The 27116-nt window shown below is 39.2% G+C and overlaps 1 protein-coding gene across 9 annotated transcripts in view; it reads left to right on the top strand.

Moving 5' to 3' along the window:
* Positions 1-26671, top strand: part of BTRC (beta-transducin repeat containing E3 ubiquitin protein ligase) — a 182111-nt gene extending 155440 nt beyond the window's left edge. For 4 of the 9 annotated variants that reach the window (XM_029245101.1, XM_029245097.1, XM_029245094.1 and 1 more), the window contains 10 exons: positions 1338-1524; positions 6581-6677; positions 7328-7465; positions 7937-8055; positions 9884-10133; positions 10629-10747; positions 11955-12065; positions 13711-13789; positions 19772-19964; positions 21951-26671. In XM_029245101.1, the coding sequence (XP_029100934.1) occupies positions 1338-1524; positions 6581-6677; positions 7328-7465; positions 7937-8055; positions 9884-10133; positions 10629-10747; positions 11955-12065; positions 13711-13789; positions 19772-19933 (1262 nt within the window). In that variant the 3' untranslated portion in view covers positions 19934-19964; positions 21951-26671. The remainder of the gene's footprint in view (positions 1-1337; positions 1525-6580; positions 6678-7327; positions 7466-7936; positions 8056-9883; positions 10134-10628; positions 10748-11954; positions 12066-13710; positions 13790-19771; positions 19965-21950) is intronic. The other 5 variants (XM_029245099.1, XM_029245096.1, XR_003797006.1 and 2 more) reach the window with 4 other exon arrangements.
* Positions 26672-27116: the final 445 nt, after the last annotated feature.

Below are 27116 nucleotides of genomic sequence, written 5' to 3' on the forward strand. Positions count from 1 at the left end.
TACTGTATTTTGTATGATGAACTAATTATTGTATCTTTAATTGGCTTATAGTCATGTTTCTTTAATAAGAATTAGGTGATGAATGCCTCCATCTGCTTGTGCTTAAATATGAACATGTGATGCCAGCCAAACAAGATCCATTTAATGCTTTCTTTTCCAAATCTGCTGAAAAATGTGACTGATATCCATACAATTTTTATAATTAAAATAACGTTTAAGCACATTTGGATTTTTGCTAATGGCATCCAAATGTGTCTTTGTATGATTCAGGGGAAAGACACAAAATGAAATGTGGTATTCTCTCTCCTGTTTGTTAAGTTTGTGCCTAAGGGAATCAGAGTACGAAGGAATCTTTCTGCACTATTTAAGTCTTTAGCAAACCTCTGATATGTAACCTGTAAAGAGAAATAACTTTGAATGTTTTTGTCTCACTTTTGAGTTAGAACAGCAGCCAAAAGTTAGTGCGAATATCCTATTTTATAGGATTTGTTCCTCTGAGGCCCCAGTACAGATTTGGGTAGTAGAGAATAGTAATTGAGAAACCCACCCAGTTAACACAGTCCAAGATCTACTTCCACTGTTTTTCTCTGTATATCCTACAAAAATAGTCTCTGAAATTATAAGTTATCTATTGGTCTGGGATTTTTTTTTTCCTTTTTTGGCCAACTGTCATTTAGGCTTTATAGCAGCAACTGTTCTCAAGTATATTTTTTAAACATCTAGAATTAAACTCATACTTGAACTTAAACATACCTCTCGGTCATTCTTCTTGGAATGTTTCTATACCAATCTGTATTTCCTTCTTCTCTCCTTTCTGCATGCCCAGAATTCTATAATCCAGAACATTCTGCTTAGTGCCTCTCCCCCAGTACATTTAAAGGATATTTCTTTTACTGAACAGCTTAGGAACTGCAGCAGTAATAGAAACAGAATGAGAAATGGACCTAATATAGAGAATTGGGGTGTGGGGGGTCTGAACCACAGAGTTTGAGATGCCATCCATAGAACATCCCCTAGTGCCGAAATCCATATAGATAGATGTGAATTGTTTCCTGGAATCCTTTTTATTTTTAATGTCTTGGGGGGTTTGCTGGTTGTTAGTTTTCACTTCCTTATCTAAAGGAAGATGGAAAATACTGTTCATTTCTGTAACCTTATAGAAAAATTATTGACACTCATTTTACCCCAGTCTGTTTGAAAAAGAAACTGGACCACACTAGGGACAGTAATGTGCCTTCACAGCAGAATAAATGCTGTTCTGATTTAAAGGACCTTTTGTAAAAGATCATTCACCACTATCTATGTTCTTTTTCTTTGCCTCCTCCCCCCACCGAAAGCTCGGGGTTTAGATCACATCGCTGAGAACATTCTGTCATACCTGGATGCCAAATCACTATGTGCTGCTGAACTTGTGTGCAAGGAATGGTACCGAGTGACATCTGATGGCATGTTATGGAAGAAGCTCATCGAGAGAATGGTCAGGACAGATTCTCTGTGGAGAGGCCTGGCAGAACGAAGAGGGTGGTGAGGCTTTTAACGTTCTTACTGTTACAGAGCTTCAGGACCTGGCCTTCCAGTCTCTGGAATACAGTATTATTGGGAGCCATGAGACCACTTATCTTTTGATACAGTGATTTTGCTGTTTTATAGCAAAAAATGTTAAATAGTTGTTCGTGTACTTGACAGTTTTTCTTCTGACCAGTCACTCATAAGTGACATAATAATGTGTTAATACTGCTTTGCAAAAAATCATAAAAAACTGGCCAGCCATTCTATTTGAAGCGTTCTGTTCTCTGGGCAGAGATTGGTATCCTGAAAAAGGGCTCATGGGCAATTTATAAGTCAAGTAGATGGCTTTGAATCACACAGAAGCCATCAGATCTAGCTTTCCCCTAAAATAATCCAGAACAAATAATTATTTTCTTTTTCAGATTTCTTGCCTTCAGCCCTTGCCTGTGGTGTTTTATCATCTTTGTAATCAAAATTATTTTTATGCCCAACTAGAATAAGAACTCAAGCCATCAGAAAGAGGGAAGATTGGAATTTAGTATAAATCATTGTTTCTTTTTAAGACTCTTATATTTTCTCAAGATTTTACTGCTTAATCCTGAATCCCTTAAGGCATTATATAGTTAGCAGCCCAAGAGATAGTCACCAATTTTGTTGTTCTCTTAATGTAATGGTACCATTTCATTAGAACTTCTGGAAGATGTCTTCTATATATAATTTTCTCTCAGAGGATGTCTCTATAATGTCACTATAAGAAAGTTGGGTGTGAATATTTTATAAATAAAATAAAGGTGACATATTAAATGTTTTAGTTGGGAGATATGTACCAGCAGGCATATGTATGCTCAGTGATATCCTGAGCAATTAATTTTATGAATTGTTTATCGTGGATCATAAAGAGATACAAAACAGTTAAGAATGGAGGATCAGCTTTTCTTAGCAATTTTCATAGAAATATAGTCAGCTCCCTTACTTTTTTTGCATCTTTGAAATTCATTAAAGCATAATAAACATAATGACCTCTAAACATTATACCAAGTGCTTCAAGAGATTTCTGTCATTCTGGCTATTAGGAAGACTTTAGAATTTCTCCCAAATTCAATTAAATTAGGAAGCAAACGCCAGGCAGTTTTGGGCTATGTAAAAATTGCATAAGTGAAAGTTATTATTTCTCCTTCCCAAATATGTTTTCTTTATTCTCACTTACTTCACTATATAGAAAACTAGAAATCTTACCTTTCATAACTAATTTCATAATTTGGAAATAAACTCTTTATATTGTATAAAAAAACAAAAAAGTATATAGTTGTATGGCATTCAAAGTCCATCATTTTGCTAAGCATGCCAGGATGAGCCTTAGAAATAGAGGAGGCAGTTGCTTACATGGGAAAATTTTAGGGCAGCTAGGAATATTCCTCCACCCCTCAGGGGAAGAAAAAAAAAATGAAAAGAAACTCCCCTCCAAATAAGTCCTGACCTGAAATTTCAGTTGTAGAGACTTATTCCCATAGCTATAAAGGTTTTGTTCCCTGTTAAAATGTACTTTGTTCCCATTTGGACTGTAAATGACAATAAGCCTTTATCACACCTTGAGACTTTACAAAGTCTCTTTTTTTGAAGGCAGGGAGAACAAGAAGTAGATGGACAGGTCTTGACACATACGTGTGAAAATGCCAAAGATAAATGTAGGCTCCACAGTTTTGCTTAGGGTTGGCACTAAAGATCTATTATGTTAGTTACACAGAAGAAAAAACCAGTTAAGATCATTGAACCAGACGGCTTTTTGGCCTTTTAAAAGGGTGTGTGAAGGTATAGCTGAGAAATAATTCAGGATTCAGCACCAATTATCACTCTTCCCTCTATCTCTTCAACCACAGAAACCCATTCCTGCTCTTTTGAGGATCCTTCAGAGTTCTGACTGTATTCCTTTGTCTTTGGCCATATTTATCAGCTTGATACAGACCCATGAAATTTCAAATATTTGTTCACCCCATGAAGATCGCCTCCAGTATCCCCTTCACATTCTGTGGCTGCTTATTTTTACATGTTGCCTTTCTTCCTGTGTTAGTTGTCCTTCCCCACTTAAAAAAAAAATTAATCTATGATCACTTTTTCATTTTTTTCTTGCAGGTTGTCTTAACCAAGCCTCCTTTGTCAATAAAGTCTGTTATACTTCCCCAAATACTGTCTTTGAAAGTTTCTTCCATTTCTTCCAACCAAAAATAAATAAATACAGTTTTCTAAAAAAGCTTTGGGTTTAATTTCCACTCTACTGTTGTATTTTATATCTAGATGAATTTGACACTCTGCCCCTAGGACATGAACTCTTATTTTCTCTCTTGAATAATACTGAATATTCTCTCTGCTCAGTAATGGTAACTCTTAAAAGTATAATAAAAGACCACTTGGGAAAAGTCCATTTTCTTAATCAGCAGATCACATTTTATGATAATACTCTGAATTTAATATTTAGCATTTATCATGTCCTCACACTCTCAGAAGTACTAGGCATTTCAATAGAAGTGGTCCCTGTTGTCAAAGAGCTTCCATCATAAAAGGTTTTGACTTACAAAATAAATATAGACTGAGAAACCAGTTTTCAACACTTAGCCACCCTTTTTTGTAGCACCTTTGATTCAAAGAAACTCAAATACTTTAGCAAGGTGTGATAAATACAGTGGGGTAGAAAATGAGATCAGAGGTTTGTATGATTTCTTTTTCCTTAGGGTATAGTTTCATTGCATATGAAGAAAATCCTGGGGTGCTTGTATACGATTGCCAGAGATTAAAAGGAGGACAGGAATCTCTGAGAAATGGTGGGCATTGAGAGACAATAAAGTAGTTAGGGCTTCCCTGGTGGCGCAGTGGTTAAGAATCCGCCTGCCAATGCAGGGGTCGTGGGTTCAGGAATCTCTGAGAAATGGTGGGCATTGAGAGACAATAAAGTAGTTAGGGCTTCCCTGGTGGCACAGTGGTTAAGAATCCGCCTGCCAATGCAGGGGTCGTGGGTTCGAGCCCTGGTCCGGGAAGATCTCAATGCTGTGGAGCAACTAAGCCTGCGAGCCACAACTACTGAGCCCACGCACCACAACTACTGAAGCCTGCACGCCTAGAGCCTGTGCTCTGCAACTAGAGAAACCACCACAACGAGAAGCCCACACACTGCAACAAAGAGTTAGCCCCCACTCGCTGCAACTAGAGAAAGCTCGCGCACAGCAGCGAAGACCCAACGCAGCCAAAAATAAATAAATAAATAAAAATTTAAGAAACAAACAAAAAAACCCACCAGAGATATAAAGTAATTAAGAGTGTGGCCTCTGAAGTCAGACTTAGATTCAAATCCCAGGTCTCCTCACTAGCTGTGTGACCTTGGGCAAGTTGCTTAGCCTCCCTGACATTTGATTTCTTCATCTGCCAAATGAATATAGTGATTCTTACCTCATTAAAGGATGTTGACGTTGAAACTATTAAATTGTAATTATTGACCAGATTTTTTTTTTTTTGCTGAGCTGTGCAGCTTGCGTGATCTTAGTTCCCCCACTAGGGGTTGAACTCGGGCCCCCAGCAGTGGAAATGCCGGGTCCTAACCACTGGACCGCCAGAGAAATTCCCTATTAACCAGATTAGAACCTCTTCATTCAAAATCGGTTTGCCTGCAATATGTTTATAGAATAATATTGTTCAGAGAAGTGTATCTTGAAGCCCAAATTATTTCATAATGTGTCTTGTTTGCCCTTTTCTTTATGTTGATATATCATGTTTCTTGTTCCTATTAGTCCCTTTAAAAAAAAAAAACTATTGTTTTAGCTTCTCTGTTGCAGATTATCCTTTTTGTATCAACACAGAAGTCAGAGCCAGCTACCTTCCTGATAGGAAATTTTCTCAACTAATTTTCAAGGTGTATAATAGGAAGAGGGCAGGAGAGAAGTGCTCCTAGAGACACTGAACAATTAATTATTTTGTAATGGAGCTATAGAGGGAGGAGTGGATGACTGGCCCAGAGAAAACATGATTTCTCTGGTGCCAGGATTACACTCAGAGGCATTTCTGCCTATCTCCACTTTGCAAGGCACAGTGCCAATGAGAACAGCAGTTAGTACACCCATAGTGGGGTTTACTAGCTTGCACACCGTGTTTGGTGGGTTCTTAACTTCAGGATGAGGAATTAAGTTTTTTACCCAGCAGGAAGTGATTGCCATTTACTGATTTTTTTTTGTAGCAAAGATCTAGCTTGGGATATGAGTATTCCAGAGATGTTCTGTCATAAGGAAGGAGATGCTAACAAATGTTGCTCACTGGAATCAAGGAAAGGCAATAAAATCCATGTATGTATGTACATAGCCAGGAACACACCTGTGAAAGTCAATTTTGTGCCTTAGACTGGACAGCACAGTGCTCTTAGGCATTTCTTTTTTTAATCTGCTTTCATAATTGCTGCTGGACACTCCTGTGGTCCCTTTGTTTTCTGTTAAAATTGCTCCTTTTAAAGCATAGCTACACTGATCACCGGCAGCCTGGGTGCCTGAGCCGCCAGCACACCTTACCCCATATAACTGGAGACTAGAAAAAGTGATCTCTGTGACAGAGCCATTCCTGCTGCCCACAATGCTAGGCTCCACTGACACTGGCACAGCTTTACTCAGTGAAAAACAAGTCTTTGGGGCATGTGCCTAGTTCAAAGGTGGTAGTTATCATCACTAACAAAATTTTCAAAAGATAAGGCCAATGAATCTGTCTGTACAGTGGTCTGATAGTCAATAGATGAATTCTGAATGTGTGCATTCCATTTGTCTATTGACATAATATTCCTGAAGGCCTGACACTCTGATGTTCTATACTAGAAATCATCATGTTTTACCCAAAAGCAAATCAATGTTGGCAGAGTTCCTTTGAGCCCAGAAAGTTCCTCCTTGACATGGACTCTTGAAATTGAGCTTAACTTCACACCTCTCCAGGCTAGTTATGGAGATTATATGGAATGGTAACTGTGAAAACACTTTGAAGAAATAGGAAGTTCCTTGTAAATGTATAATATTATGATTTTTATTGGGAAATATTTGTTGTTTTTTAGGGGACAGTATTTATTCAAAAACAAACCTCCTGATGGGAATGCTCCTCCCAACTCTTTTTATAGAGCACTTTATCCTAAAATCATACAAGATATTGAGGTAAGAATCTATGTATATTTGGGTATTTGCCAAATACTAGAGAATCAGCAACATTCTTCAGTAACAGCATTGTTACAGCAAACCCATTAGGGTTTATTGTGTGGGTTAAAAATCAATTTCTTTACAAGTGAGTAGGATAGGTAAAATATAGTAAATTCCCAGGCAAAAAAAATTTTAAGCTTTTAAAAACTGTTTACTGATAGATAAATAGATGAGAGAATACGATAACAGCAGTGAAACTGCTAAAGTTGCACTTATAAGCCATTATTCAAATATCTTCTGAATTGAGCCTCTGTGGAAGTTCACTGGTAGAAATGGCCACCACAAATGAAAGATGAGCACTGAGTAGGTAACCTCATGTGGTTCATAGCTTGCCCTCTGTTGGTGAACAGTCTCTTTCTAGCAGGTTTATTATTTAGTTCAACGAGTTATATACAGGAGAGTTCTAGGAAATAAATCTTTAATTACTTTGCACATGGAAAAATGTTTTACAGCGTTAAATAGTGGCTTTTTTAAAAAAATGCCTTAAGTTTTATATATCCAGTAGAGTAAAGCATTGAGCATTTGTCATTGGTTACCATGAAAGTCAGATAAGAGCTTAGTTCTAGTCCTCTCCTAATTATTGCTTCTTTACCATTCCTTCTTCTCAGACAATAGAATCTAATTGGAGATGTGGAAGACATAGCTTACAGAGAATCCACTGCCGAAGTGAAACAAGCAAAGGAGTTTATTGTTTACAGTATGATGATCAGAAGATAGTAAGCGGCCTTCGAGATAACACAATCAAGGTGAGGTCTCTTCAGTTATGGGAAGGTAGCAGAAGGGGTGAGGATGACCACAGTATAAAGCAATCAAGCATAAACTCTAAGCAGTATTTCCAGAAAGTAAGAGTTTTAGATTGTTTCCAGTCCAAAAGCCAAAATTTCCTTAAAGGAAAAATGCCTGCTTCCCTCCAGAAACGCATGCAAATGGATAGGGCTAGGGTTAAATTCTCTTCTTGAAGTGCACTGAATGGGCTATTACTCTTTTGGCCTTCACATAATTATAGGCTACCGCTGTTCCTTAATGAAAAGGATAAAGTCTGCGTTAGTACTGAAGCCGCATATATATAGGTGCTTAGCTATACGTATAGGAAAGAATGCATTCCACACTACTCTGGGCTTTGATTCTTTTGGGGAATCAAACACATAATAGAGCCAGCAAGTCTCTGCAGCACCCCATTATCATGATGATCAAAAGGATCTTGTTTGCCATCCTAGATCTGGGATAAAAGCACATTGGAATGCAAGCGAATTCTCACAGGCCACACAGGTTCTGTTCTGTGTCTCCAGTATGACGAGAGGGTGATCATAACTGGATCATCGGATTCCACAGTCAGGTAGAAAATTTCAAATGATCTTTTGAACTCTGAAATAATCAGATTCACTCTGTTCTGTCTTAGATAGTAATTTTGTATGTATTTGCATGAACACAGTTATGAAACTTCATAACCAAAAAAGAATAAACAACCAGCTCTCCCCATCATTGTGTCAGTCTAAAACTAGAAAACTTGATTTAGGAATGGTTACGGTAAGTTTACATTTTTGTACATTTAAGAAACTACAGGGACTTCCCTTGTGGTGCAGTGGTTAAGACTTTGTTTGCAGTGCCAATCCAGGCGGCCCCAGTTCTATCCCTGGTCAGGGAACTAGATCCCACGTGCCGCAACTAAGACCAGGCACAGCCTAAATAAATAAATAAATATTTAAAAATAAAAAAAACAATTTAATTACAAAAAAAAAGAAACTACATATTCTATTTTGATTTGGGGGAATCATCTATTACAGAAACTTGGTATACCTTGCATTTCTTACAAAAGCCACCTCATGGGGGAATGACATGAATGGAATGAAGCCTTCCTTTCAAGTGGTTATAACTGTAGTACAGGCATGCATATCTCCTTTAAAATGTATACAGGTGAGCAAAGCTCTCTCTTTGTCAACCCCTCCCCTGCTGTCCCTGCAGTTTTTAATTGCAAGCTCCACTCAGGGAGGGACCTTCAATTTCCAGAGGCATTAGTGATTTGATGACACAGCCATTATGCTGCTGGAGTCCACTGTAGCTTGAGTTCTGGGTACTAGCAGCACTACTGGAAACCTCTGTTAGGAATTTTGCCTTGAGCTAAAGGATTTAGCAAACATAATGCATCAAAAGTAACTTTAAAAAAATAGGGAAAAAAGCAGTTAACTGCATTGTTAGATTCTCTGAAGTTAAATGTTTACCATTCCAAGTTATCCTCTGTGAATAGAAAAGGCCATTCCTGTTTCTTGTCTTTTGACTTAAAGGCACAGCAAATTCTGTTTTTAGAGTTATCAACGTTTGACATTTATTGGTGTTTGTGGAGTGCCTCAAGGAAGCTGAAAGATTGTAAAGGCTAACATCATTTATAGGACAAGGGGAAAAATGATTTTCTAAAAGAGAGTTAAACTGAAAAAAGAAATACAATGTGTTGTAAAAAACAAAGTAAATATACAAAAATAGAGTGATCAAAGTAAAATATACCTTCACAAAAAATTCTCAAGCTATCCAAGGGTCGCACACTCTGCTGTGAAGCCCATATTGATATTGGGATGGCTGTTCTTGATCCCTACACTCATTTAAAGCACAGAAATGGGGCCTTACATTTAGAGTCTAGATAATTTTAGGCCTTGATCTATGTGGTGAAAAGGTCCAGCATGATCAAACTCACATCCATAGTACTAACTCAGTCTGTTAGGGAAGCTTCTTGGCCTATGTCAGTCTAGGACCTGAGGGCTGTCTGTGGGACCACCAATGCTGTAGTTATTAATCAGATTCCCAGTTTAAAATGTAACAGATTGAATGTTAGAAAGTTTATGATAATCTTGAAGTCTGTGGCCAATTCTCTGGGGATGGTCGCTGCAACCTCATTCCAGCCCCCTGAAACTAGCCCAGATTTCACATTGACAGCATCCCATCCCCTTCCTCTTCCTTCTCTCCCAGTCCAGCCCTCTGTCTACCACTTCCCCATGGTCCATCAGTACACTTTAACTCAGCTCAACTTCAGAGCTGCAGAAGGAAAGTAGGGTGTAACACTAACTATGAGAATAGGGTGGGAAGGGTGGGGAGTGAGGTGGTCCAATACTTGTAATAGATTGTAGCATGAGCTCCTCCTCAATCTCGGATAACCTTAATGTTGTTTGTTCCAGGGTGTGGGATGTAAATACAGGTGAAATGCTAAACACATTGATTCACCATTGTGAAGCAGTTCTGCACTTGCGTTTCAATAATGGCATGATGGTGACCTGTTCCAAAGACCGTTCCATTGCGGTGTGGGATATGGCCTCCCCAACTGACATCACCCTCAGGAGGGTGCTTGTTGGACACCGAGCTGCAGTCAATGTCGTGGACTTTGATGACAAGTACATCGTTTCTGCATCTGGGGATAGGACTATAAAGGTAAAAAGGCATTTTTCAGTAAGTCCCCAACTTAGAAAAGGGAAGTTCATGTGGAAATCTGCTCAAGGGCAGTTTCATACTTAACCCTCACTGTAGAATACTTAATATTTAAATCAAATACTAGTTTTGCGTAAAAAGGTAATGAGTGAGATAGGTTGTGTGACAATTTGAATTAGGTTTTTATTCCTATAAATAATGGTGAGTATGAAAAGGGCAGGGGTAAATTTAGGTTCAAGAAAATTTGTCTGCAATACCAGACTAACCCCATAAGAGTACATCAATTTGAGGATTCTCATGTGATAGCAGCCAGCTACAAATTAGCCGTATATTACTATGAATTAAACTTGTCATTTTTTGGTTTGATTTGGATTGGTTTGAAAAGTTGAATTCCCCCTATTAGTTCAGTCCTATTTTCTGCCTCCCAAAAACTCCAGTTGCCATAGATTTTGCTAGTGAAAGCACCAGATCAACTGCCAAATGCTATTTTTATTTCAGGTATGGAACACAAGTACTTGTGAATTTGTAAGGACCTTAAATGGACACAAACGTGGAATTGCCTGTTTGCAGTACAGAGACAGGCTGGTCGTGAGTGGCTCATCTGACAACACTATCAGGTGAGCAGCAGGTGCCCTTGCCCAGAAGGGATCACTATTATCCTGCCATTCATTGTTTGTGCACAGGTCAAACAGATTTTCAACTGTGTTAAGTTTATAATAAAACATTTTTCAGTTTCTGTAGCTTCTTACAGATCAAAAGTTTGCCCCAAGCGGAGAGGCAGCATAGCAAAGCCTTTTGTTGATGTGTTTCCTTCCTGTAATAGTTTTATCACCATATAGACCTATTTAAAAAGAACTGCTTGAAAGAGGAAGTGAGCAAGAGAGATAAAAATGGAGGCTGAAGGTCCTTCTCTTTAAATTTCTCCTGTCTTCAGTTGAAAAGTGCTAATAAATAGCTAAAGGCCTTTTCTCTTTGCCACTGTTCTAAAAAAAGAAAAGAGATTTGTTTCCCTGCTAGAAGTTGTGCATTTTGTTTTCTTAGCATTACATAATTAGCCAGGGAGTTACCAGTCTTTGAAATTATGAAGAAATTATGAAGAATCCACAAATTGAAGTACTTTTTGGTATTTATCCTTCATGAAGATGAATGACACTCATATGAATAGAATTTGGAAGATTTATCAACCCTCTCCCCCTCCTTCAAAGAAGTACTAAGGAATGAAAAGGCCATTGAAAAAACAACAGATAGATATTGTTACATCTAAGGAAATTAGCATTCCTAGAAATCCTTTGGATTGGTCAGAAAGCATACATAATTTAAATTAGTATATAAAAGTTTTTGAGAACTTACTTTGCATTTCCATTATATGAGAAAAACTGTCCTGGACAGTGGGGTGACAGCGGAGAGTGTCCTCAGTGACAAAGGTGGACATACTTTCTGAGGGCAGGATGTCACTGATACTGCGTCTCATTCTTATTAATTGTGATTTTAGGAAACATTATTTTTCTTGGCTTGGTCATTTCCTTCATAGGCAACTGTGTACATTGAATTCATCTTTTATATTCCTTGGTGACCCTGATTACAGAATTATATGAAGGTTGGTGCTTTGAAAATATATACTGCATATTTGAACTTAAATCGTACATTTTTCTGCTTATACGGCAGAAAAGAAATAAATTACACTGAAAGTAATACATTTGTGTATGAGTGTTGATTGATTTTATTTTTTGGATATTTTAAAAGATGTATGAAGTATGTTATTATAACATTCCAAGCTTAGAAAAGAATACCTGAAAATTCACTTGACTCAATTTTCTCTTTTAGATTATGGGACATAGAATGTGGTGCATGCTTACGAGTGTTAGAAGGCCATGAGGAATTGGTGCGCTGTATTCGATTCGATAACAAGAGGATAGTCAGTGGAGCCTATGATGGGTGAGTTTGCTAACAGCGTTTTTTAAAAAGCTGCCTGTTAATCCCTCCTGCCTTAGAATGTTAAATATAACCTTTCCTTGTCTCTAAAAGATTATAGATATCACAGAAAAAATCTGATACAATATTTCTTGTGTCTAATCCATATATTCACCTCTCCTTTGTTTACTCTTTTCTAAAATATGCTTCCCAATCATTTAATTGTACTTGTTTGCTCATGAATTTCATTAATATTTTGGCTTTTTGGTTATATATTTATCCGTTTTGCCGTATAAAGCAAAGAACTGGGTAAACCCACTATATCAGGATATGAATATAAAATAGTGACTTATTAATAAAGCTGAAATGTTGGAGGGCAATATCTTGAGGGTGGGGTGGCGCTTAGTATGGTACAGTCTTGAATTTTTATCTCTCTTAGTGATTCCTAAAAGTACAGCCCTCTTGTCCTCACTTCTAGCATTTCAGTCACAATGAGTTAAGTAATCTTTACTTTCCTTCAGTCTGATTTCGAATGGTCATAGAGTCCATTCATGTTGTGGATAGCTCCCATGTCCAGCAATGCTAATAAGCACATAGTAAATTCTTACAAAAGTGTATTCACTTATGAAGTGCTGTCTATCATTTCTCCTCATCAAGGTGCCTGATTTGGGGAAGTAGAAGGTCACAGTTCAAATATTGGCAGCTTTTTATTTTATTTTATTTTATTTTTATATTTATTTATTTAGCTCCGCCGGGTCTTAGTTGCAGCACGTGGGATCTTTTTAGTTGTGGCATGTGGGATCTAGTTCCCTGACCAGGGATCGAATCCAGGCCCCCTGCCTTGGGAGTACAGAGTCTTAACCACTGGACCACCAAGGAGGTCCCTGGCAGCTTTTGTAGATATCAGAAACTAACTTGCAACATTATCTTAGTTTATGAGCTGGCTATACTGATATATTAAGACAACTCTTAAGTAAGTGTTAAGAGACCCACTTCCTCTGCTTTGAGTCAGCCATCACTGTTCTACCCTTGGGAAATTGTTCAGGGTATGATGACATGTTCCAGATAAGTCCAAGGTTGTATTTTCTCATTGCCCTGGTTTTGATCTATACCCACTTTTCTTGGGTTTTGTCTGTTATTAATACTTACCTTGAGGAGACATGACGTATACTTGATTTATAGAAGGGCTATACTTTTCTTATTTAAATCAAAATATGAGGATTTGCTTATATCAACTCCAGAGCTCTTAAATGGACCCCAGTCCTCTGATATGTGTGACGTGAGCCATTCTTAGAATTGACCAGAAAGAAGATGCCTCAGTTATAGGTTTCTAGGTCTAAGTGATCTCTTTTATCATTAAGAGTTCTAATGTATGGATATAAGAACTCCTTTTGGCCCAAAGTATGGTGTAACTTTACCATTCACTCTCTTCAGTTTGGTTAAAGCTAACCTGTTTGTCGTTTTTAGGTTAATCACGTACATTTTCCACTTTTAAGAATGAATGCAAGGACTGAGTCTCCAAAACAAAAAAGTTTTTGTATATTCCTGTGAGCTGCACTTATAAACTATCTTCGCCATACATATTTATTGCCGTGACTTTTTACTGTTCTTCCTGTATTCCCTTAATTTTGCTTTTAACTAAGATTTTTGTCCCCTTTTTGATCTTTAGAAAAATTAAGGTGTGGGATCTTGTAGCTGCTTTGGACCCCCGTGCTCCTGCAGGAACTCTCTGTCTACGGACCCTTGTGGTAAGAGCCTTATTGTTTAGAGGGGTTTGGGGAGCAGGAAGGGAAAGAAATTAACGTTGATGTGCTGTGGAATACAGAGCTGGATTTGATAGTTAGAACTTTACAAAGCCTACTACTAAGTGGAAAGGCAACCAATACATGACAATAAAATATGTTTATATAGCTTCCTTTCATCCAAAAGTGCTTTAGAGACTGTATATGGAGAAGAATGTGGCAGCTGTTCAACAGCTGCACGGCAACTCTACACACAGTTTAGTACAGGAAGTGAATAAGAATTCTCTATCTGCCAGAAACAGTAGGGGGTACTTAGGGAGAGAGAACATAATTACTCAATTGGAACCTGTCCAGAATCTGAGGACCTGCACACCTGTGCCTGCAAAAAGTGCCAGGGGAGTCTGTGTGAACCCCCTGGTCAGCCCCTGAGTTACGCTTCCTGTTTAAGGCATGCCGCCTGCAGCAATTTAAATCTCGTCTCTTTTATACTAATATACCCCCTTGCCCAAACATCTTGATATTTGGGCAAAGAAGTGACATAGAAGGAAGAATGTCACCTCAAAAGCACCAAGTTCTTTATCGTGGTGTTAGCCAAAGGCCCAGATCAGAAAATGGCTTAAGGTTTGAAAGCTGCTTCCATTAGAAAAAGATTAAGTGGGACACCAGGGAGGACAAATCTTTTGCACAATTCAGGGAAAAGATGAGAGCAAGCATTTGAAGCCCAGTGTTCTGAATCCTGACTCTCAACATTTAGGCAGCCTCTGCTTTGGAGAAGAGGGAGATGCATTTCTTTGTCTTCCTTGTTGGATTTAAAGCTCATTCTTATAGCACGAGACCTGCTTTACCTGCATGTTTCACACATGGTTTTTAAAGTGTGTACTTTAATTCATTTGATTTTTGAAGTATAATTTACATACAGCAAAATTTGTCCCTTTTTTAGTGTACTTCTATGAATTTCGCAATTGTGTAAACACCACAGTCAAGATATAGAACATTTCCATCACCCCAAAAATGATACCCCTTCATATTAATCCCCTCTCCTCAACCCCTAGCAACTGTCCCTATAGTTTTGCTATGAGTGTCATATAAATTAAATCATATTTATGTAGCTTTTTGCATTTGGCTTTTTTCACTTCTTTTGAGATTCATCCACATTGTTGCATGTGTTAATACTTTGTTCCTTTTTATTGCTGAGTGGTATTCCATTGTATGGATGAACTAATTTCTTTATTCATTCACCAGTTTAAGGACATGTGGAATGTTTTCAGTCTTTGGTGATACTGAAAACATTCCCATACAGGCTTTTGTATGTACATTTTTTTCTTTCATTTCTCTTGGGTAAATACCTAGGAGTATGATTTCTGAATATATATTTAAATTTAAAAGAAACCACCAAGCTGTTTCCCAAAGTAGCATTTTGGGAGTTTGCAAATGCAAACCATTTTACATTTCCACTAAACAATGTGTGAATGTCCAATTTTTCCACATCCTTGACAGGACTTGGTGTTGTCAGTTTTTAAGAACATTACAGCCATTTGAGTAGGTGTGTAGTGGCTGTAGTTTTAATTTACATTTCTGTGATAGCTAATGGTATAGAACATCTTTTCATGTGCTTCTTTTGAAGTGTCTTCACATCTCATCCTCATTTATTTATTGAGTTGTCTTACTAAGTTTTTAAAAACATTTATTGTGGTATAATAGACATACAATAACATGAGCATATTTAAGTATACAACTTGCTAAATTTTGACGTATGTACAAAACAGTGAAAACATCACTTCAGCCAAATAATGAACATATCCTCATGCCCCCTATTACATAGTAATCCCTCCTTCCCATCCCACCCCACTTTTCCTTGCTCCTATCCCCAGGCAGCCACTGATCTTCTTTCTGTCAGTATTGATTAGTTTACATTTTCTAGTGTTTTATAAATGTAATCATAACAGTATGTACTCTTTTTTGCCTGTTTCATTTCACAAAGCATAATTATTTTGAGATTCACCCATGTTGTTCATATAGAGCAATTTTCCTTTTTGAAAATTGCTGAGGAGTATCCCATTGTATGGTCATACCAAAATTTATTTATCCATTTGCCAATTGATGAAAATTTAGGTTATTTCCAGTTTGGGCCTATTACAAATAAAGTTTCTATAAACATTTATGTACAAGTCTTTGTATGAACATATATTTTCATTTCTCTGGGATAAATCCTAGAAACAGAATGCATAGGTCACATGGTAAGCATATTATTAATATTTTTAGCAACTGCCAAACTGTTTTCCAAAGCATTGTACAGTTTAACATGGTAGTACAACTGTGCATGAGAGTTCCAGTTACTCCATACCCTCACCAATACTTAGTACAGTCTTTTTTGAATCCTTCTAATAAGTGTGTCATTGTACTGCATTGTGATCTTAATTTTATATCCCTAATGTTAATAATGTTGAGCATCTTTTTTTTTTTTTTAAAGGGACTTTTAAAAAAAATTTATTTATGTTTGGCTGCATTGGGTTTTCATTGCTATGTGCAGGCTTTCTCTGGTTGCAGCAAGTGGGGGCTACTCTTCGTTGCCATGTGCAGGCTTCTCATTGAGGTGGCTTCTCTTGTTGGAGGGCACGGGCTCTAGGCGCGAGGGCTTCAGTAGTTGTGGCACACAGGCTCAGTAGTTGTGGCTCGCAGGCTCTAGAGCACAGGCTCAGTAGTTGTGGTACACGGGCTTAGTTGGTACACAGGCTTAGTTGCTCCACGCCATGTGGGATCTTTCCAGACCAGGGATTGAACCTGTGTCCTCTGCATTGGCAGGCAGATTCTTAACCACTGTGCCACCAGAGAAGCCCCAGTGTTGAGCATCTTTTCATATGTTTATATGCCATCCATATATCTACTTTGCTGAAGTGTTTGAATGTTTTGCCCATTTTAAAAATTGAGTGGCTTTCTGATTATTGAGTTTTAAGATTCTTTTGCATATTCAGCATACAAGTCCTTTGTTAGGTATGTGATTTGCAAATATTTTTTTTCCAGTCCATGGTTTGGTTTTTTATTCCCTTTAAAGTATCTTTTGAAGAACAGAAATTAATTTTGATTAAGTCCAGTGTGTCAATTTTTCTGTTAGGGATTATGTTATTAGCTATTATATCTTTTAAAAAAAATTTATTTGCCTAATCCAAAGTCACAAAGATTTTCCCCTCTATTTTCTTCAAGAAGTTTTATACTTTGAGGTTTTACATTTTAGTCAGTGATTCATTTTGAGTTAGTTTTTGCGGATGGTACAAGGTATGGATCAAAGTTCATATGGATATCCGATTGTTCCACCTCCATTTATTCAGAAGACTATCCTTTTTTGTCTTCGTCTTCTTTTTTTTTTTTTTAGATTTTTATGTTTTATTTATTGCTGTAGAACAACTGCCTGACATAGAGAAGATACCATTAATGGCTTTGGAGATTTGTTTCCCCTTTTTCTTCTTAATAGCAGCTTTGTCAAAAACAAATTGACCATATATGTGTGGGTCTACTTACGGACCTACTCAGTTCCATTGCTCTTTTTGTCTATCTTGATGCCAATATTATGCTATCTTGGTTACTGCAGCTTTTTAATAACCCTTGAAGTCAAGTAGCGTTAAGTCATTCAACTGTGTTCTTTTTCAAAGTATTTTGGATTCTTTGAATTTTCATGTGAATTTTAGAATCTGTTTGCCAGTTTCAACAACAAAAAGTCTGCTGAGATTTTCATTGGGATCATGTTGAATCTTGATAGATTTGGCAAGAATTGACTTCTTAACAATATTAAATTTTCTTTTAAATAAAGACCATTTATTTAGGTCTTTTAAAATTTCTCAGCAATGTTTTATAGCTTTCAATGTAAAGGTCTTATACATCTTTTGTCATATTTATCCTTAAGTATTTGTTATTTTTAATGCTATTATAAATGGTATTTAAAATTTTTGATTTCTGTATTGTTCACTGCAAGTATGTACAAATACACTTCTTTTCCAATCTGTGTACCTTCCATTTTTCTTTTTTGTTTTATTGTACTAACCATCAGTACAGTGCTCAAAAGAATTGGTAAGAGTGGATATCCTTATCTTTGGGAAAAGGCATTTGGTCTTTTACCATTTTATATATACTTTTATATAGATATATGTTAGCTCTAGGTTTTTCATAGATACATTATCAGGGGATTAGGAGGTTCCCTTCAGTTCCCAGATTGCTGAGAGCTTTTATTAGGAATGGATGTTGGGTTTTTTTTTTGTTTTTTTTTTTGCGGTATGCGGGCCTCTCACTGTTGTGGCCTCTCCCGTTGCGGAGCACAGGCTCCGGACACGCAGGCTCAGCGGCCATGGCTCACAGGCCCAGCCACTCCGCGGCATGTGGGATCTTCCCGGACCAGGGCACGAACCCGCAACCCCTGCATCGGCAGGCGGACTCTCAACTACTGTGCCACCAGGGAAGCCCTGGATGTTGGTTTTTGTTAAATGCTTTTATCTGCATCCATTGAGGTGACCATATGGTTTTCACCTTTATTCTGTTAATTGCTGTATTACATTGATTTTTGATATTAAACTTTGCATCACTACAGATCCCATGGACATTAAAAGGATTCTAATAAAGGAATACTGTGAACAACTCTATGCCCCCAGAATTGATAACCCAGATGAAATGGACCAATCCCTTGAAAGATACAATCTTCTACAACTTAGGAAGAAATAGACATTCTGAACAGACCTATACCTATTAAAGAAATTTAATAAATAATTAATAACCTTCCAAAACAGAAAGCACCAAGCCCAGATGGGTTCACTGGTGAATTCTATTAAATGTTGAAGGAAGAAATTATACCAATTCTCTATAATTTCCTCCAGAAGATAGAAGCAGAGTGAATACTTGCTACCTAATTCTGTGAGGCCGGCATTACCCTAATACTGAAACCAAACAAAGATATAACAAGAAAAGAAAACTACAGACCAGTGTGTCTTATGAACACAGATGCTCATCTATCTAATGAGCTAATTTACATCTTGTAAAGAATATAAAATAGTGCAGCCTCTATGGAAAACAGTATGGTGGCTCCTCAGAATATTAATGATAGAATTACTGTGTGATCCAGCACTCCCACTTCTTGGTGTATATCCAAAAAAATTAAAAGCAGGATCTCAAAGAGATCTTTGCGTACTCATGTTCATAGCAGTATTACTCATAATAGCCAAGAGGTTGAAGCAACCCAAGTATCCATTGATAGATGAATGTATACACAAAATGTGGTGTGTTTGTGTGAATATATATATATATATATATATATATATATATATATATATATATACACACAGAGAGAGAGAGAGAGAATGGAATAGAATAGAATATTCAGCCTTAGAAAGGAAATACTGTCACATGCTACAACATGGATGAAACTTGAGGACATTATTCTAAGTGAAACAGGCTTATACCTGCTTATGAGAGCCAATTGTTAGACGTTCATGAATTTTGCAAGCTGGTTGAACTCAGATGGGTAGCTTGAAATTAGCCAGGATAGAAATTTTTAGACCATAAAATGTGCAAATGCTTTTACAAATTGGGGAGAGTTAATTGATAACTATATACCAGCACACTAGTTATTATTGCTCATCGGTCCTTGGCCTCTGATTGTAAAAGAATCCTAGAAATACAGGGAAGAGGATAAACCCAGGGAGGTACTGAGGAATGTTCTCATTCAGCCTAAGTCTAGGAGAGTTAGTAATGAGAAACTAGTGTACTATTTGACACGTATCAGCTCTAGTAAATATTACTTTGATTGTATACGAAATCAACTACCCAATATTTGACTTTTCCATCCTGCCTTTAATCCAAGTTAAGGTTTTTCTCTGTATTCTTGAAACAGCTAAATGGTAGAGAAAACTATCAGCATAGCCTTTCCATAGACTCCTTTTGACAAGTTGCTGAATTTGTGTCCTTTTGATTTTGAGTAGTTCAAAAGTTTTGTTTCTGCTTCTTTAGGAGCATTCTGGAAGAGTTTTCCGACTCCAGTTTGATGAATTCCAGATTGTCAGTAGTTCACATGATGACACAATCCTCATCTGGGACTTCCTAAATGATCCAGCTGCCCAAGCTGAACCCCCCCGCTCCCCTTCTCGAACATACACCTATATCTCCAGATAAATAATCATACACTGACCTCAGACTTGCCCAGGTATGAAAAAGAATTGTGTACATAGCACTGTGGGTAGGAAATGGAACATTGGCTGTAAGGTATTGTGAGTTCATGGAGTCTTCTCATGTCCTTTATATATCCAAGTCCTGTAAAGCAGGAGCTGACACCATGAGACAGGGCTGGGGGCTGCACATTGGACACTGCCTTTGGTTGAGGTAGCCAGCCTCAGTTCTTAGATGATTCTTGAACTAGATCTAGATGATCCTTGTGTAGTAGAACTAATATTCCTGCCTCAGTAATCTAGTAGGATTTTTAAGAAAATAAAATGAGATTTGAATCAGTTTCAAAACTAAGAGTATTGACCCCAAAGCCTATGGCTTTGTAATTCCCAGATTAAACTAACACCTTTAATGGAGACCCTTTAACCCAAGTAGATAATCTAATGTGTGAAAGGAAAAATTTCTTGGTGAAATATCGGGCTGCCTTCTCACAGCTCTGCCTTGTCAGTATCATTTGATTGTAAAAGGTAGCTTTTCTTTTATCCTTATCCGCATTCCCTACTGCCTCCAAAAAAGAAAAGAACTATTTTTTGACCTTGGAAGTAGCTCTGGAGTTGGTGAGAACTCCATATAATCTCCCACTCAAGTCTCCATCCTGTCTCTGGGGCAGGAAAAGATCCTAACATTCATCTTAATCTATAGCCATTGTATATTTAGGTCATACTTGGTGCCCTAACCAGTTCAAATATAGGTAATCACTGGTTTGGGAAAACTGTACTAGCTACTGGGGAGGATTGCCATTATTGTGATTTCTTGTTTCCCATACTTGCCTCCGTTCTTGTGCCAGAAGTACACATTTAGTACACTTTTCTGCACATCTTTCTATAGTGGTTCTTCTGACCAGGGTGTTCCATGCCCTGCTGGGCTCGCTTCAGTGCTCACTTCTCTCACAGAGGACACACTGCTTCCTCAACCAAGGCACACAGACAGGCCTAGGTGAGAATCCTAGCTGCATGCCCTTGGGCAGATAACTTCCCAGAGCCTTAGTTTCCTTATTAGTAAAATGAGAGTTGCAATACCTACCACACAGAGCTGTTGTGAGGATCCCCTTGAAATGTTATATGTAAAATTCTTAGTGCTTAGCACAGTGTCTAGCACATAACAGGCCCTCACTAAAAAGTAGCCATTAATTAGTATTAATATTGTAGTCGTCATGTACCTATCCCCTCCTTTTGCCAAAATTTTCTCCTCCTTAGATTTTGATGGCATTTTGTCATTTTTAATATTCTTCCTGGCTCTCTGATTATTTATGTCTCCTTCTTTCTCTCACCCCTAAAACATAGACATCCACTAAGAGTCTGTCTCGGGCTTTTCTTCCTTATCTGAGTTCCCTGCTTTGGCTGCCTTATCTCTTCCCGAGGCTTCAGCTCTCATCTCTAATTTGTATCTGTAGTCCCAACCTCTGCCTAATCTCCAGGCCACATTTCCAGACACCACCTACACACCTGTCTTTGAAGGTACTAGGAGCACTTCTAGAGCACACATCTAACAATCAGGCTCTCCCCTCATCTACACTGCCAGTCCCCTCCAGCCAAGCAACCAGATGGCCTCACCTCACTCCCCCACTTTTGTTAGTGGCACACTGTGTTCATGGCTACTAAGGGCTGGAGCCTCAGAGCTGTCCTCGCCCGCTCTACCATTATAGGGAGCAGCTGAAAGCTTGACGCTACACCCACCATAGTCATAATCTCTAGATATCAGAGTCACTCTACAGCCCTGACCATGTCAGTGAGCCCTGCCGAGTCACTCTACAGCCCTGACCATGTCAGTGAGCCCTGCCGAGTCCCCAAACAGGCCATGTAGCCTTTGACAGAAGCTCCTGCATGGCATGGACAGAAAGCGGACATTAGGAAGGACCTCTGAGACTTTCCCCCAATTGACAGCTAGTTTAATATTCTTTTCCTCTTAGAGAAAGTGAGAAATATAGGAAAAGGGATTAATGACTATGTGCTCTGTTTTCGCACAGGACTCATTAAAGTTGCGGTATTTAACGTATCTGCCAATACCAGGATGAGCAACAACAGTAACAATCAAACTACCACCCACTTTCCCCGGACTAGCTGAGGAGCAGGGCTTTAAGACTCCTGTTGGGACACAGCTGGTCTGCAGTCAACCCAGGATGGTTTACTCAGCACAGCTGACTGCTTCCGTGCTGCTATCAGAAGATGTCTTCTATCTTTTGTGAATGATTGGAACTTTTAAACCCCACCTCCCCTCCTTCTTTCCTCCTGCACCTGTTTTTTCCTCATTTGGTTCCAGACAGAGATGACATAAATATATTTAGTGTTTTGCCAGAATCTCTCTTGCTTTGCCGTTAAGCAGAAGGACTAGTTTCCTATGGAGCCTACTGGGAGAGAGCCGCTTCTAAGGGACGGGATACAACTTCAAGCCAGACGGCACCCAGTGTCTCCCTGTAAACTGCAAGAATACCCAGCACCTGGCAAGATCTGCCCAGCCCCACTGTGCTTATGAGGAAACAGCTGTCTGTGTAGCCTCTGGGGCAAGAAAGAAAGAAAACAAGAATGTACACCCTGGAAGATCTGGGCCTCTTTCCTTCTATCTCTTTCTCTGTTTCTGTCCCTCTTGCCCCTTCTCCCACTCCCCTTCAACATGTTTATCTGCTCCACCTGAGAGGAAAGAGTATGAAGAAAGTATCCTCAGTTATCATGAGGCAAATGAGAAAATGCAATACTTAGAAGAGTTAAGTACTCTTCAGTCAAAATTTCAAACCCAGGCTTTTGCTGCAAGTGACCCTATGTGGCGACGATGGATTCTCAGACATGGTACTGTCGTCGTATTTACACCTCTTCTCTCTTCTCCTTGTAACACCCACCCACGCCCCCAAAACAAAAGGGGGGGAGGGGCAGAAATTTCCTGGGCTCCTTCAATGGCCACATCTTTTCTGGACTCAGCAGTCTCCTCAGTTCCACGTAGTGTGGAAAGGAGTTGCTGATGGCATTTCCTCTCATTAACAATTAGATGTGTAATAAAGAGCGTACTTTATCTTAAATCACTGCTAAGGCTCAGCCTACAGAAGGGGTTGAAATGGCCAGAGCCATTCTGCATAATGGTTCGCATCTCTGATTTCCTCATCAGGGCCTGCAAGTACCCAGGCGTGCCTGTATCTTTGCCGAGACCACGATCAGACTAGCTTACCAGGTGGTCAAGACTAAAAGGTGATGTCTTTTTCATTTAAGCCAGTAAATATTGTCTCTCAAAAATCAAGCTAATCATCTCAACCTTGCTCTGCAGAACCTTCCTTCTGCTTTTCCAAACCTGGTATTTATGAAAGGCAGAACTGCCAGAGAGAGAATCAGGGTGAAGTTTGGCACACAGGGTTTATTAATGGCACAGAAATGCCTTCTCTTTCCTTTTCTTCCTTCTCTTGGCCTTATTTTACTCTCCACTCTCCCCAGTAAAATTCCTCTGGCAGTTGGTGAGCAACATAAATAAATGGACTTCAGGAAGAGCCAAGGCTTACTGGCTACTTCAAAATCAGCTATAGAGGCTTCAGGTGCAGGGCACGTGTGCCCCCCAACCTGGGGGCACAGGGAGTACTATCAGTATGTGCCCGGCTTGTTTCCCTGGGCAGGAATGGGCCTTCACCAGCCATCTTGTGTGGCACAGACACACCCATCAATGGGCACAGGGCAGTCTCCAAGTCTTCCCTTGGAAGCTGAGCAGACAGGCCCATTGTTTCCGTTATATCAAAGCAGTTGAGTAAAAGAAAGGCCCCTTTTAACCAGCTGCTGTAAAAACTTCAGAATGGGATCCTGTTGCAGGCGACCTCAAAGCCAGGCCCCCTTTAGTTGGGGGGGGGGGGGGGGGTCATCCTCACTCTTTCCTCTGCTTTGCCAGAAGGAATCCTCTTCCCAAAATATGCCCAGACTGAATCTTGTTACGTACTGAGAGGCAGGTTGTGCATATGCATTTTCCCTTTCCTGCTTTATGAGTGCTTTTAAGCTTTTAGTTCCAGGTTATAGTCAGAAAACATTTCCCAGTGAAATGATTGTCATTGCTTGGGAAATTCTGGGTTGGCCAAAAAGTTCGTTCGGATTTTTCCACACATCTTACAGAAAAACCCAAAGGAACTTTTTGGCCAACCCAGTATTTTCTGAATATAATTTCCTTACCAAATACCCACATGCTAGATGTATGTCTTCTATTTAGCCACTATCAGGGTTCCTTGTCTATTGTCTTGACTGTGTGTGTGTGTGTGTGTGTGTGTGTGTGTGTGTGTATGTGTGTGTGTGTGTTGACTATTAATGGCTTTTTGATTGGTTAAGGATTTTGCTATAGATGAGGCAGAGGGCCATCCCAGGTCAGGCATTAAAGAGGCATGGATTTTGAGCTATTTCAAAATATTGTCCAATAGCCATAACTTTACCAGTCCTTCTCTTATATGCTGCTATTCAGAAGTGGAACCATGGAATATTCATTGGTCCCCAGGGTTTTGCTCTCTCATCTAGGTTCAGTTGAAGGTATGTTGACAGGAGCTTGTCCAGTACATCATAAATGAGATCAAGGGTGAACGCTGCAGTCTGGAGCCATTAGCTCTATGGAGGATATTCTCCAGGTTGTCCTCTGCTGCTCACGGAAATGGGAATGAAGTTAAGTGGTCTGAAAAACTTGTCAGTCACATTTCTCAGCTCCTGGGGGTCATTTACCAGTTCATTGTAGAAGAAATAATCAGGTAAGTAGAAGTTTGTTTCCAGAGAAGGTAAACGCCACTTACCATCTCTGCATGATTTCAGTGGGAATCGATTATCACTAATCCCCAACTGGGCTAGAATAAATAAAAAGTTTGACCTTTTTAAAAAGACAAGAGAAATGAAGTCTCAACACCTCCAAAGGAATGGTAGAAAAGGAGCTGAAGGTGTTTCTGGGCTCTGAAATGAAATGTCCCCATTGTAGATTAGTCTCTTCTCACTAAAATTCCAATTTAGGCCTGAAAGAAACATCTCATAAAGATGGGAGGAATCCTGTTCAAAGGCAGGCAAGGAGCGTGTGCATGCCCCTGCACCTGGTTACTCTGTGGGCACTTGTGAGCTCTCTGTTCACACTGGGGCTCCTTGGACAAAACCAGCATGCCTTGCTACATGTGTGTGTATTTCCACTGCTGAGAACATCCTTTTACTTTCTTAATGTGCAGTTTGAAAATGGACATGAATTGTGAGTGGGAGGCCTTTTACACTTGTCCCTTGGCAAAATTCTTTCCAGTGACTCTTCACCAGAAACTTCAGAGATAGGGACTCTCTGGAATTCTATTGACAAGTAATAAAGTCTGGCCCTCATAGCTTGTTTCTGGGAAAGACCCTGGAATCCCTAAATCATTCTGTTTTCTGCTTGAGTAAGAAAAATCCTTTTTTATTTTTCTTTTGTAAAATCAAAAGCTGAAGAGAAGAAAATATGCACTCTTCTCCTTTGCTGTCTCCTGGTACCCATTGGTCTGAATAGCTGTGGTTGGTCTGTTTCTTACTTAGCACTTGGTTGTACGTGGAAACACAGGGCTGGGGGTGGAGTGGTGGGGGGAATATTGGAATAATTAGGGCAAAATTTTCTTCCCCAGAATTAGACACCTTTGTATTGTTGACCTTCTTGGCATCTTAGATGGTAATACCTTCCTGCCTAGAACAGCGCAGGCCAGAGAGGCTAGGCTGCAAGCTTGATTCTGGAGGAATCCGAAGTACTTCCAGGTGTCAAAAGGGATGCTTCGATGCCTACCACCTGTTTGATGATCAGGTTTGCCATATGACTTTAATCCATATTTCTGATCTCCTCCTCCATTTCTCTGAGTTCAGCAGACTTCCCCGAGCTGGAGAACAGAAAAAGGTGCCCTTGCTTCTTTTTGCCTTCCTCTCTTCCCTCCTAGAGTAACCCTCACTTTTACCAAGTGTACCTGAACCTGCAGGCTGAGTTTATCTCCCCAGGCCTCATCCACATAGCCGATCGCTGACAGACCACAGCCCCTTACATTATTCACAGTCTCAACATAATCAGTGTTGAAAAGACAGCCATCTCTTAGTAGATTAAAGCTGAGTTTCTCTTCTTGTTACTTTACCTGTAGTTCATTTGTGACTTCAGAATCCTTGGAACTGAGGAGAGAAACCAAAAAAGCATGATTATGGCTGCTGATTTCAGGTGGAACTTAATGCATTGATATCCAGAAACCTCTTCTGTTGGAAATTGAGTACCTATGACCTAAAATTTCCTGGAGACAGATGACATCTGCCAACATCTCTCCAGCCCGCCCAACTGGTTCCTGGGTGGCTGTGTGGGTGTTTAACGGTCAGTGCAGTAAACAGCATTATAAAGCTTCACCTCCCCTCTGTCCCTTTCTCTTCTTGGACACTGATGGAAAAGACCAACTGGAAAGGTTAGATCTCTGGGTACCAAGGATACTAACACTTTCCCAAATCAAGCCCAACGCAGACTGTTCTGACGGATGTTCACTGGACTCCAGCTATGGGGCAGGCCTGGCAACAAGTGTGAGCCTCCCTGAGAGCTTTCGGTTGGCTCAGCCTTTATTCTCTAGACTCTTCAGTACTGACTGCTTTGACTTTTGTGATTATGTTATGGTGATGTGTAGTCAATGTACCAATATGTTCACAACCTAGGATCATGGTAATACAGTGTGTTTTGTTTTGTTTTTAACTGTTCAGAAAAAAAGTAACTTAAATTACAAATATAAGATTAAAATGAATGTCCTGGGTGTCTTATCTCTTTACACCAACACGAAGAGGACAATGACTTTTTCAATATAGAAACTGAGGGAGTAAACAGAGACCTTTTGAAGGTAATCTGACATGAGAAAGCAATATTGAGAGAAGACAGGGCCAAATGGGTATGAATAAGTATGGGAAGGGAACCCAGGCATACAATTAGTGTTCCATGTTGAATTAAATTGAAGCCAAAAGTGATGTCTAACTTGGGAACTGGTCACTATAGCCTTGGCCTACCAACCTGAGCTCAGAACTTAAGTTTTCCTCTGCCACCTCATTAGGTGAAAAGACTTGGGTTTCCCCGGCATCCCATTTGATCAGTTTCGAGATGGGAGAGCTCACATTTGGGAGTAATTTCAAGAGAGATTCCAACAAGCTATAAAAATGAAGGGAGCATTGACTGGGGAAAC

The sequence above is a fragment of the Monodon monoceros genome, unplaced genomic scaffold, assembly GCF_005190385.1.
Source record: "Monodon monoceros isolate NGI ecotype Baffin Bay Population unplaced genomic scaffold, NGI_Narwhal_1 Super_Scaffold_4, whole genome shotgun sequence".
Classification (NCBI taxonomy): domain Eukaryota; kingdom Metazoa; phylum Chordata; class Mammalia; order Artiodactyla; family Monodontidae; genus Monodon; species Monodon monoceros.